Below are 16,555 nucleotides of genomic sequence, written 5' to 3'. Positions count from 1 at the left end.
CCCCTGCTGAGCCGGGCCCCGTACCCTGCCATTTCCCTCCAAAACGCAGCCAGCACTGTATCATTTCCCCGTCACCAAATGACTGGCTAGCTGCTGTGGCGTGCTAATGAGAGGAAGAGAGGGCAGATGAAGAGAAACTGCAGGAAGACTAGATCTTCATTTCCCCCCCCCCTCCTCCGCCCGAGCGGTACAATACACAGAATCAATCCTCAGTCCTCCATTTGTCTGTCTGCAGCCACTTTGGCTGCAGGGAGAAATTAAGAGCAACATAACAGTCATTAGCGTTGAGCAAAATCTTATTCGAGAAGATAAGCGTGCTGATTTGAACCCTACTAACAAAAACAACAAAAAAAACACCAGTGTGATTTCAGTGTCTGTAATTTGTACATCATAATGCCATTTGTTTATTCTGGCAGATAATATGGCACCTGTCTTGTCCCCCCCCCCCCCCCCCCCGAGCATTTTAATATCATAGAGCTCCTACTCTGACAGTCTGTTTTCTGAAAAAAAATAAAAATAAAAATAGAACAATGAATGCAGCCTTAATTTTGTTGAATTTGGTCAGTAGTTTTCTCTCCTGTTGGCACCTTAAAATTCCTTCCACACTTAAAATAATATGTTCCTCAGTGTAGTAGGCTACCGAGCTACATGATCTTAGCCTTGACTTTGGAGCTCCCAATGTATAATCGTATCATATCTTGCGAATCATCGTACCCACAGCTCGCTCAGTTTGTATTTTTTTTTTTTTTTTTAATCGCAGTCAAACTTTAATCTGAGAATCCTCTCCGTTTTCAATAAACCTCAATCAAGTCAGATAAAGAGATAACATTTTAGATAAGATCCCCGTTTCTTTACACTCATTCAAAAGTTAAAGGTTTTATTTTGCTTCAAACCAAGTTCATCAGATGCTAACAGAGAGCGGGGACAGATAAAGGATGAGTAATCTAATGTGTTGCTTTTTCATACAAAGCTATCGGTGTCTTTGAATAGGTTTTTCTAACAGGCTCGGCTGAATGAATTACACTAGTCTGTTAGTATTCTGCCTCTGCCGTACAAAAGGTCAATGTCAAATGCACCTCATTTAAAAGTCAATAGCAGCCATGCACATCATCTCCTGGGAATTCTGTCTGGGAACCCTCCAGACAGCATTGTGTATCATTCAGTTAGTCGAGGGCAGCCGGAGAGCTTTTTTAATCTTGACCTTCCAATAAAATATGCTCCCTATCCAGAATTACATGGTCTAAAATGGAGACATAAGCTCCCAACAAATCACCGCCAGACTCCAGGGAGAGGTTCAACAGTGTCGGACACAGACACAACAGGTTCAACGCTGGCTAAACACAGATCTCTATTTATTATTAAATTGACACCTGCAAACTAAATGGAAACAATAATAGAAATATTATTAAGGTATATTATTCTGTCTAGCAATTACATTTTGAACTATTATTATTGAATAACATGAGCCTATATTGTTTAAAAAATAATAATAAAAAAATACAGTTTTTAACACTGTAAATTGTAGATATTATGAAACACCTGACTGCCAGTTCCATGACGACTCACACAGACAGCAGCAACGCAACTCCAGCTGCAATCCACCTGGCGGGAGGCTGTTTGGTTTTGAGGCGGAGGGCCCAAACATATGTGGGTCCCCGCTGCTTGGTGCGGTACACTGGGCACTCGAACGTATTCCTGAGCTCCTGCTCCTCTGCAGGCACAGCTCTGACATACAGCACCGGCATGGCCGGGGTCAGATCTCTCAGGACCGCCTCGGAGATGACCCCGGACCGAGTGTCCCAACGTGCTCCTGAAAGGACACGGGACATGTTGCGCTGTGGGTTTGACTGGTTACGTTTACAGAGATGATGATTTTACCGAGACTTGGGTAGCAAACTGAATTCGGTGCGGCAGGATTTGTCGGAGGGATTGTGGGGTCAATTCATTCTGACCTTCCATGAAGAGTCCGTGGATGTAGGCTCCCTCCCGTGGCGGATGTCCAAAGTCCTCTTTAATCTTCTTCGTTACATCCACACTCAGAGCCATCTTGTCCAGGGGCAACTGATTTCTGTGCGCAACGCTCTGCAGCACAGCTGTAAAACACGACTCGGCATGTTACTGGTGTGCATGTCATCAAAATAATCATCTTGTTTACAGACCGGAGGCTCACCAGTGAGGAAGGACTGCGGGTTGAAGAGCCCCGGGAGCCAAACAACCGCAGGTAGAACAAAGTCCTGAGTCCAGCTATCAAGCTCATGACAGCTGCACATAAGATCACTCAACCTGTAAAATCAATAAGCTTTAATCAACAACAAGGGAAATCAGTAATTAAAACCTTTATAATCTGTCTACCAACATTGGCTTCGTGTTTGAAGACATAATCCATTTTTTAAAAGGCCACGTTGAGTAAAAAAACAACAACAACAACAACTTATGACTGATTGAGAAGTTACCATTGTGCCAGTGTTTTAGTGGAGGGAGAAGCAAGTCTGGCCCAGGAAACTGGGACAGACTCATTGGACAGTGCTGACTGCAGAGTCTCCATGCTGGAGGAGACGGTGAGTTCTCCCTGTGAACAGACACGTCTTCATGAGTCACAGATATGTGTCTGCGGTACACATTTACAGGAAAACTGTACCTTCAGGCCGAGATCCAGCTCATTCAGGGACTTCCTTATTTCAGCGAGCAGAAGATTCATACGTTCACACTCCTGAAAGCACACTGACGCGTACGGGTTTCGCTCCGTCGTCTTTGCGATCATCTCTGCCACGTCGTACTCCTCAGGAAGCTTGTCAAAGATGTCTTCAATCGTAGACGTGACCTGACAAATACAGTAAACTCGGTCAGGGGTTACAGGTATGTTCTCGTACCCTCAGCAGAATAATTCTTTCCGCCTCCACACCTTCTCCTCTGCGCTCGGAGCTGCCCCCTCTCCTCTGGAGGAGTCCCGTGGCTGCAGTTCCAACAGAGTCTTTAAGAGGTTGTCCGAGGTGACAGTGAGGCACTCGAGCTCAGCGTTTGGATGCAGACCGTACAAAGCGGGGCTTTCCGAGGGGAGGTGTCCGTCAATATAACTGTGGTAACCGATGTAATCCAAGAATGGAGGAGCAGGGAAGCCCGGACCCAGAAAGAGCTCCGCTTCGAACTAAGAAATCAAATTTGAAAATACGACGACGTAAAAATGATAACAGTTCAAATATTGAATATGCAATTAGGATTTACCAAAAGCTTAAAGACAATTGTTAGTCTGTGTATTTTATACTATACAAATGGACAACAGTACATGTGACAGTGAAACAGATAAATCATCTTAAACACATGTTAACCATAAAAAAATAGCAATAATAACACGATAAAACAAACCAAATAATGCCTGTAGTGGTGTGTCATGTATACACTGAACAGGAAGATAACATTACCTATGAGAGAATGGGAAACTCACAATGACTTCAAGTGACAAACTGCAGTTTAGTTTTACATCCCAAGAGGGCACCCTTTACCTTGATAACTACACAACAAAATTCAAAACAGCTTTGCAGGTGTCCTTTATTATCTGGCATTGAGAAATTGAACATGACCACAATTAAAGTCTGTATACCAAATGAATGAGTAGAGATTTTCTTTTAAATCTTCATACTTATACTAATAAACCTGTTCGACTTAACTCGAAGTGCAAACGTTTTATTGTAACTAACCACAACAAGCCAATGAAAAGTAAACAGATTATCCTCTCAAGGAAACATCTCAACTGACTTACCATTTTTGGATGCATGAATTCTTGCAGATACGTCTTACACAGTCTTCTGTCCCAGTCGTCAGTAATGTGTCCTCCGTACATGATCTCTCCAAAAAGGTAACACAAGTCTTCCCAAGGCACCTGCATGGACTACAAAGGACTTAGACTTACAAAAGAGAGAAATTTGTGGGGGTTTTTTTTAATCCTGAGGAGACACTTAAACTCTACAAAAGCTAAAAGGTTATCGTGAAAATGATTTCCAGGATGTCATTAAGATTTCAGAATTGTCTCTTAAATATTTATCTGCAGTTCAACAAGACATTGATCATTGATTTTTTTTTTTTCTCCCCTTTCTTTTTTCCATTTCTCCTTTCAAACTTTATGCAGTAACAACAGATCACTTAGACCACAGTACGTTCTCTGAATAATGATAACGGTGTGGAAATATAACAAAATTATGTTTCTTTACACACACACTGATCTACTGCATGACAGAAGAGTCTTCTCCTCAGCGGGAGATTATGATCCGTGAGGGTGAAGGAGGAAGAAAAGAACCTGTGATTCATAACAAATTACAAAAGCTGTAGGTTCACAATCATTTGTACCTGTATTGTTTTGCAAATTGCTTCCTTCATCAGCTCTAATTGCAGTGATCACTTATGTATCGTTGTGAACTGTCACACTGGCTGCATGTAATTACATTTAGGATAACGCTTCATTGCCCTCCTAATGAATTCTCTGTATACGCACATACAGGTTACTGTTTGGTTAACATAATGAAGGACATTCGTTTTTGGAGGGCAGAAAACCTTGGAGACATAATTGGTTATGATCAGAGTAATAGGAGTTCTAAGAGAAATGCATTAGGAGTTGTGAGAGGACCAGCACCACAAGAATGGATTTTTTGTTTTGTTTTTTGTCTTCATGAAATAAAGCTAAATTATAGGTTGCGTGTTCATAGTTATAAGAGAAGAAATGTGGAGAAAAAAAAAAAAGATGGGAATGAACATTTTTCACAGATAACAGTGGAACAAAAGATTTCAATAAGTAATTGGAGACAGTGCACAGTAATTCAACATTCCTGTCTGACAATAATGCCACAGCAAATACCTTTATCATTATAAATTTGCACAGCTAAGTAGGTAGATGTAATAACAAATTAAACGTTCTTTTACATTAATAAAAGTAGGAATACAATATAAATACAAATGTAGAAGTAGCGACAAAAAAACTGTTGTAATAGTAAAAATAATAGTGATAAAAGTACTTTGGTGTTGGCCTCTAAGTAGTTGTACAACACATTGGCTGAGATGGTGAGGTCTCCTGTGCTGAAGGGGTAGTTGTGGTTCCACCCTTGCGGACCAAATTTACGGCGCTCTGTAACACAGGCGTGAAAGAAGCAGAGGGAGAAGAGCATGGAGTTGAACTCTTGTTCTCTGGAGCACATATCCAGAGTGTCCTGAAAGGAGAGTAAGTAAGAAATACAGTTTGCAGTGAATACAGTTAAAACGTATCGGATCTGAAATGTAACGCATAATAAAAAAAAAAAAAAAAATTTAAATCTTTGAATTTTTAGCAAACCTGACTGAAGTTGCTGAGGGCTGCATGCAAACTGGCGTTCATGCCAGTGGGTGGCTCATTAGTGATCTTGATGGCATTCTCCAATATGCCTCTCGGAATGACGTGCTGCTGAGGAGTCGGCGCTGGTTCCCCCGTGATGAAAACCCTGTAGCTGAGATGACTGTCCACTGCTGCTGTCTCCAGAAGAGCATCCAGAGAGGGCAGCCAGCGAGCCACCAGGTGCACATTCTAAACAACAAATATATCAAAAAGATTACACCAAAGTTTTATGTAGATTATGCAATAGGTTTATAGAATACATGTACAGTCATGTTTGTGTTTTTATATAGAAGATTCATTTAAAAAAAAAAAGAAAAAAAGATCCATCCGTGTTCTGCATTAGTAAGAAAATCTTCACTTAGCTGCAGGCTTCTCCCTAAGGGAGCCATTTATGGAGCTTATCTAGCCAATTATGGCTTTTATTGAACCAAATTGAGTTTGTTTCCCTTGCTCAGGGGGGTGAGATAATATCATTAGGTGCATTGCAGGCGGGCTACAAGAGCAGCCTGAAGTCACTTCAGTTACCAAGTTAGTGAATAATAATATTCTCAACCTGTAAAATGACCCAGTGTCCCTGTTTAGAGGCACTCCTGAGAACCCTCTCAGCAACTTCCTCCTGCCCCTGTCCCAGGGACACATTGTGTAAAGTGCTCTGGTCAATGGAGAATCCCAGTTTTAAACCTGCACAGAAAGAACATTTAGAACATTTAGACCTGTCAAATAATACAGGACTTGTAAGTAAAAAAACAATACATGTACCACCTAGTTTCTCTACGTCTCTGAGTGGATCCACTCCAGATGAGAGGATGAAGAACACTGGGGTTGAGGGACCACTATCCTCATACAACTTTTCAAATTCCAACCGGGCAGTCTCCACATATTTGGTTCCCATACTTTCCTCCACAAATTTCCTGTGAGGAAATATTGTCAGAAAGCTTAGTGACGTACAGTAGTTGCAAAATAGAAACATACTTTATCTATCTACTTACCTCAGTGTGTAGGTTATCCTATCAGGGCGGAGTGCTCTCAGGATAATGAGCTTCTGGAGGGCGTTCTTATTCTTCCAGTCCTGGGGAAGCCTTTCCTTTTCAGGACAACTGGACTCAACAATCTTCCTCCAGCGTTTCGGTGAGCTTTCAATGTCTCTTTCGAGTCCACTGAAGTGCTCCAATGTAGAAATTGTCTATAACAAAATAATAGGCGTAGTAACGTCACTTAACAGTAGAATAGTAAATGTAGTAATGACCTGTTTGCGAGCAAGAACAAAATCTTTACCCTTTCACATGTTTTATCACATGTTCATGGGCTGTACTGTACCTTGATGGCCCCCCAGGCATGAGGAGAGAGGAAGGACACTGGACTAACTTTATTAGCTTCCACTGGGAAGTGCAGTAAGAAGTCAAATTCCTGGGTATCAATCAGGCCCTGCTTGAACAGAATCTGAGGGGAAGGAACAAGAGCAGTTTGTAATGATCTATGTGGTATTGATCTCTTTTCAATATCTTCCGCAACACCATAAGACTGCAAGAAAACTCTGTCGAAGGAACTGGGTAAACTTAACGAGGGTTGAAAAAGTGCCTCTGAATGTGAAATGGCCACATGAAGGACAGCCTTCAAAGTAGCACAATTTTTAAGATGTAAACAGTTGGCACAATGACGGATAATTGCATTATGCCATCAGAACCAACCCCCTTGTCAGAACCAACTGTCTGAACAGCAGCCATGGAGCAAGGTGTGAGAGGTAATCAATAGCAGCGTATGGTATTGCTGACTGCTTTTAATTGAAGTTAATGTGGGGGCAGAAAAGTACTTTGATTGATGAGGATGACAGCAGGCCCCACCTTTGAGGCGGTCTAGAGTCCCTCACCTGGAAGGCAGTATGTGACAAGAAGGTTAACTTGTCTCTCTCAAACAGGCCCTGGCTGGTGTACAGGAATACAGAATAGGTGATGGCCTCAGTGAGGGTGTGCACTCTGGTCCTTACATCCTCATCCCATTCTGCGTGCTCCATTGCTTTGTTAAACACCGAGTTAAAGGTCTGGAATACAACAAAAAAAAGAAGACACTCCGATGAGGTAAACATGCATAGCCGGTTGAACTGCACTGACAGACAAACAAAAAAAAAACAACAATATGTGGTGTATGGACAGATGTGCCTAAAAGAGAAACAATTACAAAAAGGATTGATTTTTAAAAAAACAAATTTTTTTAAATCCAACAGAAAACTGGTTAAAGTAAAATCCGAGCATTGTTTGATATACTGCCCCCTGAGAGCATTTCAGGGTTAAAGGTTTCACCTGGAGAGAAAACTGGTACATGGGGTTAATCTTGCTGAGGCCATTGATGATGAAGAAGAGGAGTGATGCTCTCTCAGCTGCGGGGCGGTAAAGTTCTCGAGCCTCGTTGATCTTTGTCTCGTTCTCTCTGGCCTCCACCACCTGTGTGTTCCAATTGCACAAAATGAGCTATTAGGCTCTCAGCCATGCTCTAAAAGCCTCTCATTACACATATTCCTAACTACGCGTCATTTACAGCTAATGCAATCAAATGAGGCGCTGGCTGTTGTGTGACATTCAAAAAGACCAGAGTGACAAAAAAAAACTAAACACAGGACCCTTTTGGTGCGATAGCCTCACCTTGTGCTGAATGTGAGCGGCCGTAGTCTTGGTGTTCTCAAGTTGCTCCACCAGGGAGATGTCACCCAAGAAATCACCGTTGGCTGCAGAGAGGCGACTCAGCAGGTCATCTTCAAATCTCTTCAGCTCAATCTTGAAGTGGTTCTGCTGCGCGGTCAGCTGCATCTTTCAGAAATATACACAGAACAATACAGATTTGTGGACTTCTCTCTGTGGTATTGTGACCGAGGTCCTAATGTAGACAAAATGCTTTTACTGTCCATCTACCAGTCTGCAACTTTGACAATATATGTATGGATTTACCTTTAGGGCCTCGAGGTCAGGCCTCTCCCTGGACACGACCTGTCCCAGCAGCTGCTCCTCCAGGCCCACAGGAGTCACTGTGAAGTTGATGAGGGTGGTCTGGGCCTGGAGCTCAGGAGGGAAATGTGGATTGGCCAACTTGGTGTGAAGAATGAGTTGAAAGTTACTGTTGTATTCAAACTCCTTGCCCCCAATCACAATGTACCTGGATAACAGGAGGGCACATTATTTTTTATTTTTTTTTAAATTGTTGAAGGTAATTGATGACTTAACGACTGTGTTGTTATATTCAATAAAGAAAAATGACAGAAAAGTACCTGATCTGATATTGATATATAGCTGTTATAGAGGAGGAAGTGTACTTTCAAACTAGTGGAGAAAAAGTCAACATTTTTGCTGCAGTTGGCAATAACTGATTCCAAAAAAAACTTTCGAGAGTGAACTTTTGTGTTCGGAGTTATTGTTAACAAATTATACATCACTTTGTTGAAACCATATTTGTTTGTTTCTGCCCAACAATAATAACAACCAAACCACCAATACAGTGGGCAAGTTCAATCTTCCCTGGCAGGTTTTGTCTTCTCACCTGCACCTTAAGTGAAGTGAAGTGAAAAATGAAGGAGGGTTACGTGATTAAAAATGTAAAGGACAGTGCAGCTGATTTCAAAATCATGATGATGATGAGAATGATCTGAACTGTGGCACTGCAAACCGTTTGTATCCAGAAAGTTATTTTTGCCCTAATGTATCTGAGCTCAACCTCACACTTTCATGCACTGCAACCTTAGTCTGGCTCCAAATGTCACTTATACAGTAGATAAATATTCTTGAATAAATATGAAAGATTATCAACGCACCGGCCAATATTTATCTGTTCCTGCATTTCAATTAAATTAGCACTGGCTTGACGAACCTGGTGGCTTTTCATTTATCTCTAATTACCCTTTGGATGTCAGGCAAGACCCCAATTTTTATGGCACAGGTTCCTCATGGCCTGGGTCTGATTCAACTCTATATCTTCACAAGCCAGAATTAATGTACTATTGATAGAACCATTACTCCACCAAATTAAAGTCCTTGCTGATGGATTGGCTTGTAGTCTTCCGTCAGCCATGAAAGGAATAATTAGTATTCATTACTTCACACTCTACAACATTCCAATTATTAATGAACTTCAGCTGTGGAGCCCTACCAGATCCATCATGGCTGCCCCTGCAGGTTGTATTAATCATCGACAGAAACAAGTGTGTGGGTCATCTACAAGGGATAAACTTATAATCAGATTTACTATGATAAATTGTTACGTCTGGACAGACAGGACTTCAAAAGGAGCTCGATGAACATGCACCCAGATACTCAATATTCATGGTCATACATACATCAGAGCAAGAAAGATGTGAACATTTCTGAGGAGGAAATCAAAGCAGAATGTCAATATGTGGTATTTTCTTTTTATTCTGCTGTTGGTTGTCCACTTTATGGAATTTTATTTTAGGGTAATTGGTATCCGAGGTATTTACAGAGCAGCTATTTTGGTAGCACTGCTATATTTGTGAGGTGGATTACACTCTGCAGCAGCAGTAGTCCTGTTTGAAAATCAGAGATTTACAAAAGTAGTTTCAAACAATTGCCAGAGTGGATGACATGTGTGACGTAATAATAGCTAACAAAAGGCTTAATCATAAGTGAATGGCACACCCAGCGAGATAACCCACTATCTAGACATGATCCGATCACTACTAAATATAATCTAGGTGCGACAAGTTTTTTTAGTGTGAGGCCTAATTTCACTCTGAAGTAATGCAGACAAACGCCAGCAAGTCACCTATCAGTGTTTTGAAATTATTGAGGATGAATTGAGTCTTCCATAATGATGGAGGACCACTGAATTCAGCTTGTTACATGCCAGCTTTCTGCGGCAGACAGGAGTCCTTATACATAACCATGACTGTTCTCAATTCAGCTTTTACACTGAGGCTCAGCTGTTCAATATTCATCACACCTCAAGAATATGAACACACAAATATACATCTATCACCCGTCTTGAGGGGCCAATCAATATGTTGGCCTCAGGGATTCAGAGCACGTGCCGCAAATTCATTTATAATCTAAAGAGTGGGCAATAATAATGCATTCAGTCATGTCTTACTGGTGTTTCAAAGCTCAGTGAGATTCAACCATCTGGCAAATCTGCTCCTATTGTCTCCCACCACAGACACATTGAGACAAGTTGGGGGGCATATTGACTTGTGTATGAACGGGGATATAAAAGCCTTACACTGATTTAAATTGCATTTGGTGTGCAACAACCCCATGCTACAGTAAGTAGGTTCTACAAAACACAGTATTTACTGTTGGTGAGCTGGTTAGATGCTTCATATATGCATTTTTAGACATAACTTTCCAAGTCCAAAAACATAAATGTAATGTTGTCGATTCCATACCAACCTTCCTCTTCTAATAGTTTTTCTGCCTAGCAGAGGTTCCAGGACTGGGTCTATCTTTTCTGGCAGATTCTCTATCAGGACTGTTTCACCACAGACGAGAGCTTGTTCAATCACCACTAGATACCTGGACAAAAAAGGAAAGAGAAAAACAAACGTGGCTGGGCATGCTCTGATATTTAAAAAAAGACACTGCAGTTGCAGACTGACAAAGTTTGACCCCTCTCACCCTTTCTGCCCCAGCCGCACCACCCTCAGCTCTGACCCATGTTGGTTTCGGATCCACTTGATGCCCTGCTGCTGTGGGTCGATGATGAGTGGCCAACGCTCACTGGTGGTCAGGATGGCAGCGTTTTCAGTGGACATCCTATCATTTGGCAAGCCCTGGTTATGCCAGGCAGCCACAGTGGCATCATCTGTAAGCATGAGGATTGGATCCAGGCCGTCTGTCAGGGGTACAGAGACCTGGAACAGACACGGAGGAATGAGGTCACTGTAATTGGAGCACCGGTAGGAGTGCACTCCAGTTCACAGACTCTGCTGTGTATGTTTGTAGAGGGAAAGATTTTTCTCTCTAAAAAAAACCTCTCAAGTCTAAACAAAACAATTTCTGTTGCAAAACTGACCTTCTGAGACTGAAGAAAAGGAATCCATGCATTGTTAAAAAGCTCCACACGATATTGGCTGGTTAAATAACCCATGTAAGAGACAAATGCTGACGTGAGGAGGACATCACCACACAGGGTTTTCTGCTGCTTTTCATACTGGACAACCTCCTGAGACCAGCGCTCCTTTTCTGACTGCAAAACACAAAGACCAGGCTTCAACACCATCTTAAAATACACAGAACATGACAAAATTACAAAAATTGCTTCTAGTTCACCTGAAGACCATTTAAACCAATAACTAATGAATCTGTGCTTCAGGTAAATGTTAACATTTGCTAACTTCCCACTCTATTTATTGTACAAACTGAGAAAGCAGTAAAGCATACAATTGCAATTCCCTCACAATAGCTGTGGAAGTTTGGCTGTAGATTCATTCAGCATCAATTTAGCATTCATTTAAACCTTCAATACTATGACTGTGACAGCCTACAACAATAAATCATGCATGGCATTTTCTTACAAGGGGCTGTGGATCTGGAATATGTCACATAATAAATTCTCAGACAGTTAAAAATCACTATAATTTTCTCTAATGTATTATGGATTACCTGTAATATCACTCAGTCTGGGGTGAGACACTGTTAATTTCCAACAGCTGTTGAGGCTTTGAGGTAAGTTAATGATTAAATATAGACGGCCTGATTTATTAGTTTGTACACTATTGCTTCCAGGTCAATGCCATAAAGACAAAACATTTATCTTGATATGCTTAAAAGCCAAGCTGTTCCATGCAAACCACATTTATTTTCTGGAATAAGAAAGTCGAACTTGCAAAATGGCCATTGAAATGACCATCTTTTATTTCATATTAGCATCCATAAAGATAAAGACATGCCCATAACAGGCATGCAATGGAACGCAAAAGAGTTGAACATAATATTTAACTAATTACAGAAATATTTAATGTTTAAATACTCCATATTTTCATATTCTATAATTTATCCTTTTCAATTTATCAATTTTGGCAAGAGATTCTTTAGAATTAATTATTTTTACTCCTCGGTCAAACTGGAACGCAGAAATGCCCACACATGTGTAGATGTATACGGGAAATAGAAACTAATTCAGTTCACACACAAACTGTCAACAGCATAGACAGAGGGCAGTGTTAGTGTAGCCTTCTTGCCATCTCTCTTCTTTTCTCAATTTGGAAACTGCTCAGCCTGCCAGTTGTCCAGTTCAGCCATGCGTTTTCTGTGGTCCAGCCCTCTCTACCTGTCTCACAAGTCCCCAGTATGCTGCTGGGCCAGGCTGTAAAATATCCCTTTGCCTGATCTGTTCTCACAACTGTCAACCTATCCTGCCAGGACATCACAACTTTGAGTCCAGATTACTGATGCAGTTCGATACACCAGCACCTCTCCATGCATGCCCCCAGCAAATTGACAGTTAATATTATGCCAGGTCCGCCCCAATGACACCACCAAACTCCTCTATCTCTCCTTCTTTACCACCAAGCCCTTGACTAGTCGGTTGGCCAGCTCGATGGTCTGGGTGGTACCAGTCACCTCCTCCTGACAACTGATTTTCTCAGCTGTAGCCTTTTCAAACTGTGCTGTTAGGCTCTGGAGGCTGGCATCAAGATCCTGGAGAAAGAAAACAAAGGAAGACATTAGACCCCTTTAGACTGAGTGACTTTAGTCAGTGTATAAACCACGATGCACTCACCGCCAATTTCTTTTGAACTGCCAACAGTTTGGCTGTCGCTGTTTCTAGCTCTGCATTAGCTTGGGATAATGCATGCCGTTTGGGAATGACCTCGCAATAAATCTGCACAAAAATAAAGCATTCTTTATGAAAAAAAGCTCTACAATGAAGGACAAAGCCTCTTGCAGAAAACATAAGAAAATGTGTTTAAATTTATTGTGATTAAAACTTATTTGAAGACAAATCCTGACCTCGTAGTATCTGACAATATTAATAGTCCAGGCACAAAGACCGGCTGCAGCTGTAGATTTGGTCCACACTAGATCAGGGTGGAAGTCTGGGTTTTTCAGATATTCTTGTTTTACCACAGTCAGACAGGACTCATGGATGTGCTCCTTATCATATGACACCAGGGCCTGCAGGAAATCATCCACCTGACGGACATAAAGACAAAAACAGGCGAGATATTAGTACCTGCACCTGCATTCTGAGCTGATAGGACTTTAATATCACTTGACACTATGTTTACAAAAGAGACATACAATACGGATTACAATTTAATATCATTTACCATGACATGCCACATGAATTATATAATCTCTTTTATGTGAATTTCATGACAGGAATTGGAATTGGTGAAAGTTCAATACTGTGATTCCAGCAATAGCAGAAGATAACTCACAGTCTTTGTGTAGTCATAGTGAGAATGCAAGGTCTAACAATGTATAATTGTATGATAATGTATTATTCGCAATGTACTATAAAATATTTCTAAGTTTCCAAAAGATATATATTTTTAAAGTCATTATAGTAATTTTTCCCATTGAAAGTCAGAGGCTTTTGCTTTTGTTTTGCCTATTACCCACCTGGACCCACTTACTGCTTAGGACAACAGGGAAATTCAACTTTTTAGCTTTACATGGTCCTTTAATCGTGTGTCAGTGGCAGGCCTTACGAGCATATGTAATTTAACTCGTTAAATTAATCCAATCAACCAGTCAATAAATATTACAATCTACTATCTCTTTTTGGAAAAGAAGGACTTGATACTCATTCCATGCAAAATTCAAAAGGCTTTTTAAAATCCAAAGACATCGTTTTACAGCCACAGTTGCATTAACAGCAAGAGGAAGAGAAGCAGGTCGGCATACTTGCTCCACCAGTGAGCGAGCATATTCATAGAGCCATCCAGCTGTGATGTGAGCATTGGAGGGATGTTGAGCAGGGCCAGGGTCAAGGCCCACTCACAAATTAGATCGACATTAATCAGGCAGATGTGATTGACATGATGACAGCTTAACCTTGCCCATGAAGGCTCGCGCCGCCTTCCAGCTCCGATCCTTAGGCACTCGACCACGGGGAGCCAGCAGGACCATCACAGCTGCTGCTACATTGATTACTGCTGATGGAGGGTTTGGAAAGGCCTTCAGCTCAGTAAGATTCATCTAAAAAAAAGATTACATAACATCATATAATCATATAATTTGAATGACGGTAGATTTGGGGGGCATTTTGTCTAGTCAGATAAAATTAACCACCTTGTTGAGTGTGTCCAGTGCTGCTGTGGCTGCTGTCAGTGACGGCTCTGCCTTAGCTAGGTCATTTTTACAGTCCTTCTGTTTGACAGCAATTTCTGCCTGGATGGCAGCAACCTGTAAAACAACATAGCAACCGTACAGTACATACAGTACGTACACAAAGGTGTACGTACTGAATGGTGTGATATGTTGTGGTATGTAGAGTGTGATGCCAAAAAGCATGTGAAAACCAGTATGTGATGGAATATCTCACCTTTTGTGCCTCAACGTCCGCAGCCTCTCTCTTGTTGCTAACCCTCTCAGTCTGCAGTCCAATCTTTGTAATTAGAGCTTCGCTATTCTGGTTTTTAAAGGTCAGCTCGGCTTCTTGGGATGCCAGTTTGGCTTTTAGATCGTCAACCTGAAACAGAAAAAAAACATCATTACACATGTTTTAATAAGTAATGTCACAGAAAAGCCCACAACTCAAACACAAATACTATTTCTAATTTGCCTTTGTCAGCCTTGTTCTTTAAGCCCTGATATTACTGCCCTTCAGTAAAGAATAAAGACGTTTACCTGAGCAGCAGTGGTTTGGAGTTTTTGAAGGCCACTGTCAAGCCGGCTCATCTTGTGCTGAAGCTGAGCCCGGCTCCTCTCCAGAAGGTTTCTGTACAGGGTGATTTGCTGGAGAAAGCTCTTGGGGGTGGTGTAATTGTACCTCTTCTCATTGCGCTGGTATTTTTCACTTGCCTGGTTGACACTGGTGTGAACGTGGGCCATGAAAAGACTGATGGATTCCTGGACGGCAGGCTGTAAAAATAAGCAGACATGGGTGGAGGGGGGTGGGGGGGGGGACAGGGCGAGCTGGATTGAGTGGAGTTTAACATCCCCAACCTGATGGGAACTGAAATATTATCTTCATAAATTTTGAATTCATCTACAAGTTTTGCCATCTTACTTGGCTGGCCCTGACTTACTCAATCTGAAATTTAGGTGCAGCCAGCAGAAGTGATTATGCTTTGAAACCTCTGTGAAAATAATGTGTTTAGACCACTGACGTGCAGCTTGTAAAACATGCACACTGCTTACATTATATCTGGTGTCCTCCAACTTTCTAAACACTGTCTACAGCGTCTGTGGCACCACTTTCCAACTAAGTATTCATCATGTGGTGCACAATGACACACAGCCTCCATTAATCAGACAGTTAGTGATCAATTAAAGCAAAAACAAATGAGCAGAGAATACAAGGATCAAACCTGACCATAACTCACAAAAAGCCTTTGTTAATGATCATAGAGCCAGTAGGAAAAAAAAAAATCATTATTAATTAAGATCTGACATAATGCATTTTGACAAAGCATGCAGTGCTCTGTGTAGATGCGAAGGAAGCTCATTGATTGGCCTTGTGTAACGACTATTAGCAGCTTGTGCATTTCTAACTTTAAATAAATGATCACTTCATTTCTTGTACTCCTGCCTCTTTAAGAAGATAAACAATCATTAATGACTTTACATATAATGTCTTATATATTCTTTTGTTTCAACTTTTCAAATTTTTGTTAAATCTTTTGCGCCCACAAAACTTTATTATTTCTTTCTGTGTACCTTTCTATTAGCGCCACTTTATTACTACCTCCATGCTTGAACACCAATCTGAAGCTGCAGCTACAACCATTACTCATCTCCACCTTCTACCTGATATTAGATGCTGTAATTACTATTACTTAGCACTGATACTTTAATAATACCACAACTTCTAAGCACTACAGCTACTAATACAATAAAGAACGTTTTTCTGCGCATGAACATCCACACATGGACAGATGTACACACACAAACAGTGGAAAGGAGTAGTCTGGCGCATGTTCACATATGTGATGATACTTCCTGGTTGTGACAGCTGTGCCACCTTAGAGGGTCGTTATGTGCTTAATCACTCTTCTCTCATTAACATAAATGATTCTGGGTTGTGATCGTT

General features: G+C 41.2%; 1 protein-coding gene across 1 annotated transcript in view; it reads right to left on the bottom strand.

Annotated features, from left to right (window-relative positions):
- Nucleotides 1-460: 460 nt before the first annotated feature.
- Nucleotides 461-16,555, bottom strand: part of LOC138194339 (dynein axonemal heavy chain 11) — a 37,909-nt gene continuing 21,814 nt past the window's right edge. The window contains exons 56-82 of the mRNA XM_069142992.1: nt 15,151-15,384; nt 14,846-14,992; nt 14,593-14,706; nt 14,356-14,499; nt 13,306-13,488; nt 13,076-13,177; nt 12,859-12,993; nt 11,366-11,539; nt 10,969-11,204; nt 10,744-10,866; nt 8,296-8,500; nt 7,993-8,157; nt 7,654-7,794; nt 7,224-7,394; nt 6,674-6,796; nt 6,346-6,539; nt 6,119-6,267; nt 5,910-6,037; nt 5,318-5,545; nt 5,004-5,195; nt 3,758-3,886; nt 2,903-3,145; nt 2,639-2,821; nt 2,454-2,569; nt 2,171-2,283; nt 1,953-2,093; nt 461-1,810 (exon numbers count right to left, since the gene is read on the bottom strand). Coding sequence (XP_068999093.1) covers nt 1,563-1,810; nt 1,953-2,093; nt 2,171-2,283; nt 2,454-2,569; nt 2,639-2,821; nt 2,903-3,145; nt 3,758-3,886; nt 5,004-5,195; nt 5,318-5,545; nt 5,910-6,037; nt 6,119-6,267; nt 6,346-6,539; nt 6,674-6,796; nt 7,224-7,394; nt 7,654-7,794; nt 7,993-8,157; nt 8,296-8,500; nt 10,744-10,866; nt 10,969-11,204; nt 11,366-11,539; nt 12,859-12,993; nt 13,076-13,177; nt 13,306-13,488; nt 14,356-14,499; nt 14,593-14,706; nt 14,846-14,992; nt 15,151-15,384 — 4,461 coding nt within the window. The 3' untranslated portion in view covers nt 461-1,562. The remainder of the gene's footprint in view (nt 1,811-1,952; nt 2,094-2,170; nt 2,284-2,453; nt 2,570-2,638; nt 2,822-2,902; nt 3,146-3,757; nt 3,887-5,003; nt 5,196-5,317; nt 5,546-5,909; nt 6,038-6,118; nt 6,268-6,345; nt 6,540-6,673; nt 6,797-7,223; nt 7,395-7,653; nt 7,795-7,992; nt 8,158-8,295; nt 8,501-10,743; nt 10,867-10,968; nt 11,205-11,365; nt 11,540-12,858; nt 12,994-13,075; nt 13,178-13,305; nt 13,489-14,355; nt 14,500-14,592; nt 14,707-14,845; nt 14,993-15,150; nt 15,385-16,555) is intronic.

The sequence above is a fragment of the Embiotoca jacksoni genome, unplaced genomic scaffold (assembly GCF_022577435.1).
Source record: "Embiotoca jacksoni isolate LCO1_2020_lvr unplaced genomic scaffold, fEmbJac1.0.p SCAF_11, whole genome shotgun sequence".
In the NCBI taxonomy this organism is placed as follows: Eukaryota; Metazoa; Chordata; class Actinopteri; family Embiotocidae; genus Embiotoca; species Embiotoca jacksoni.
The sequence above is the reverse complement of the archived record's forward strand: the minus strand, read 5'-3'. Positions and strand labels throughout refer to the sequence as shown.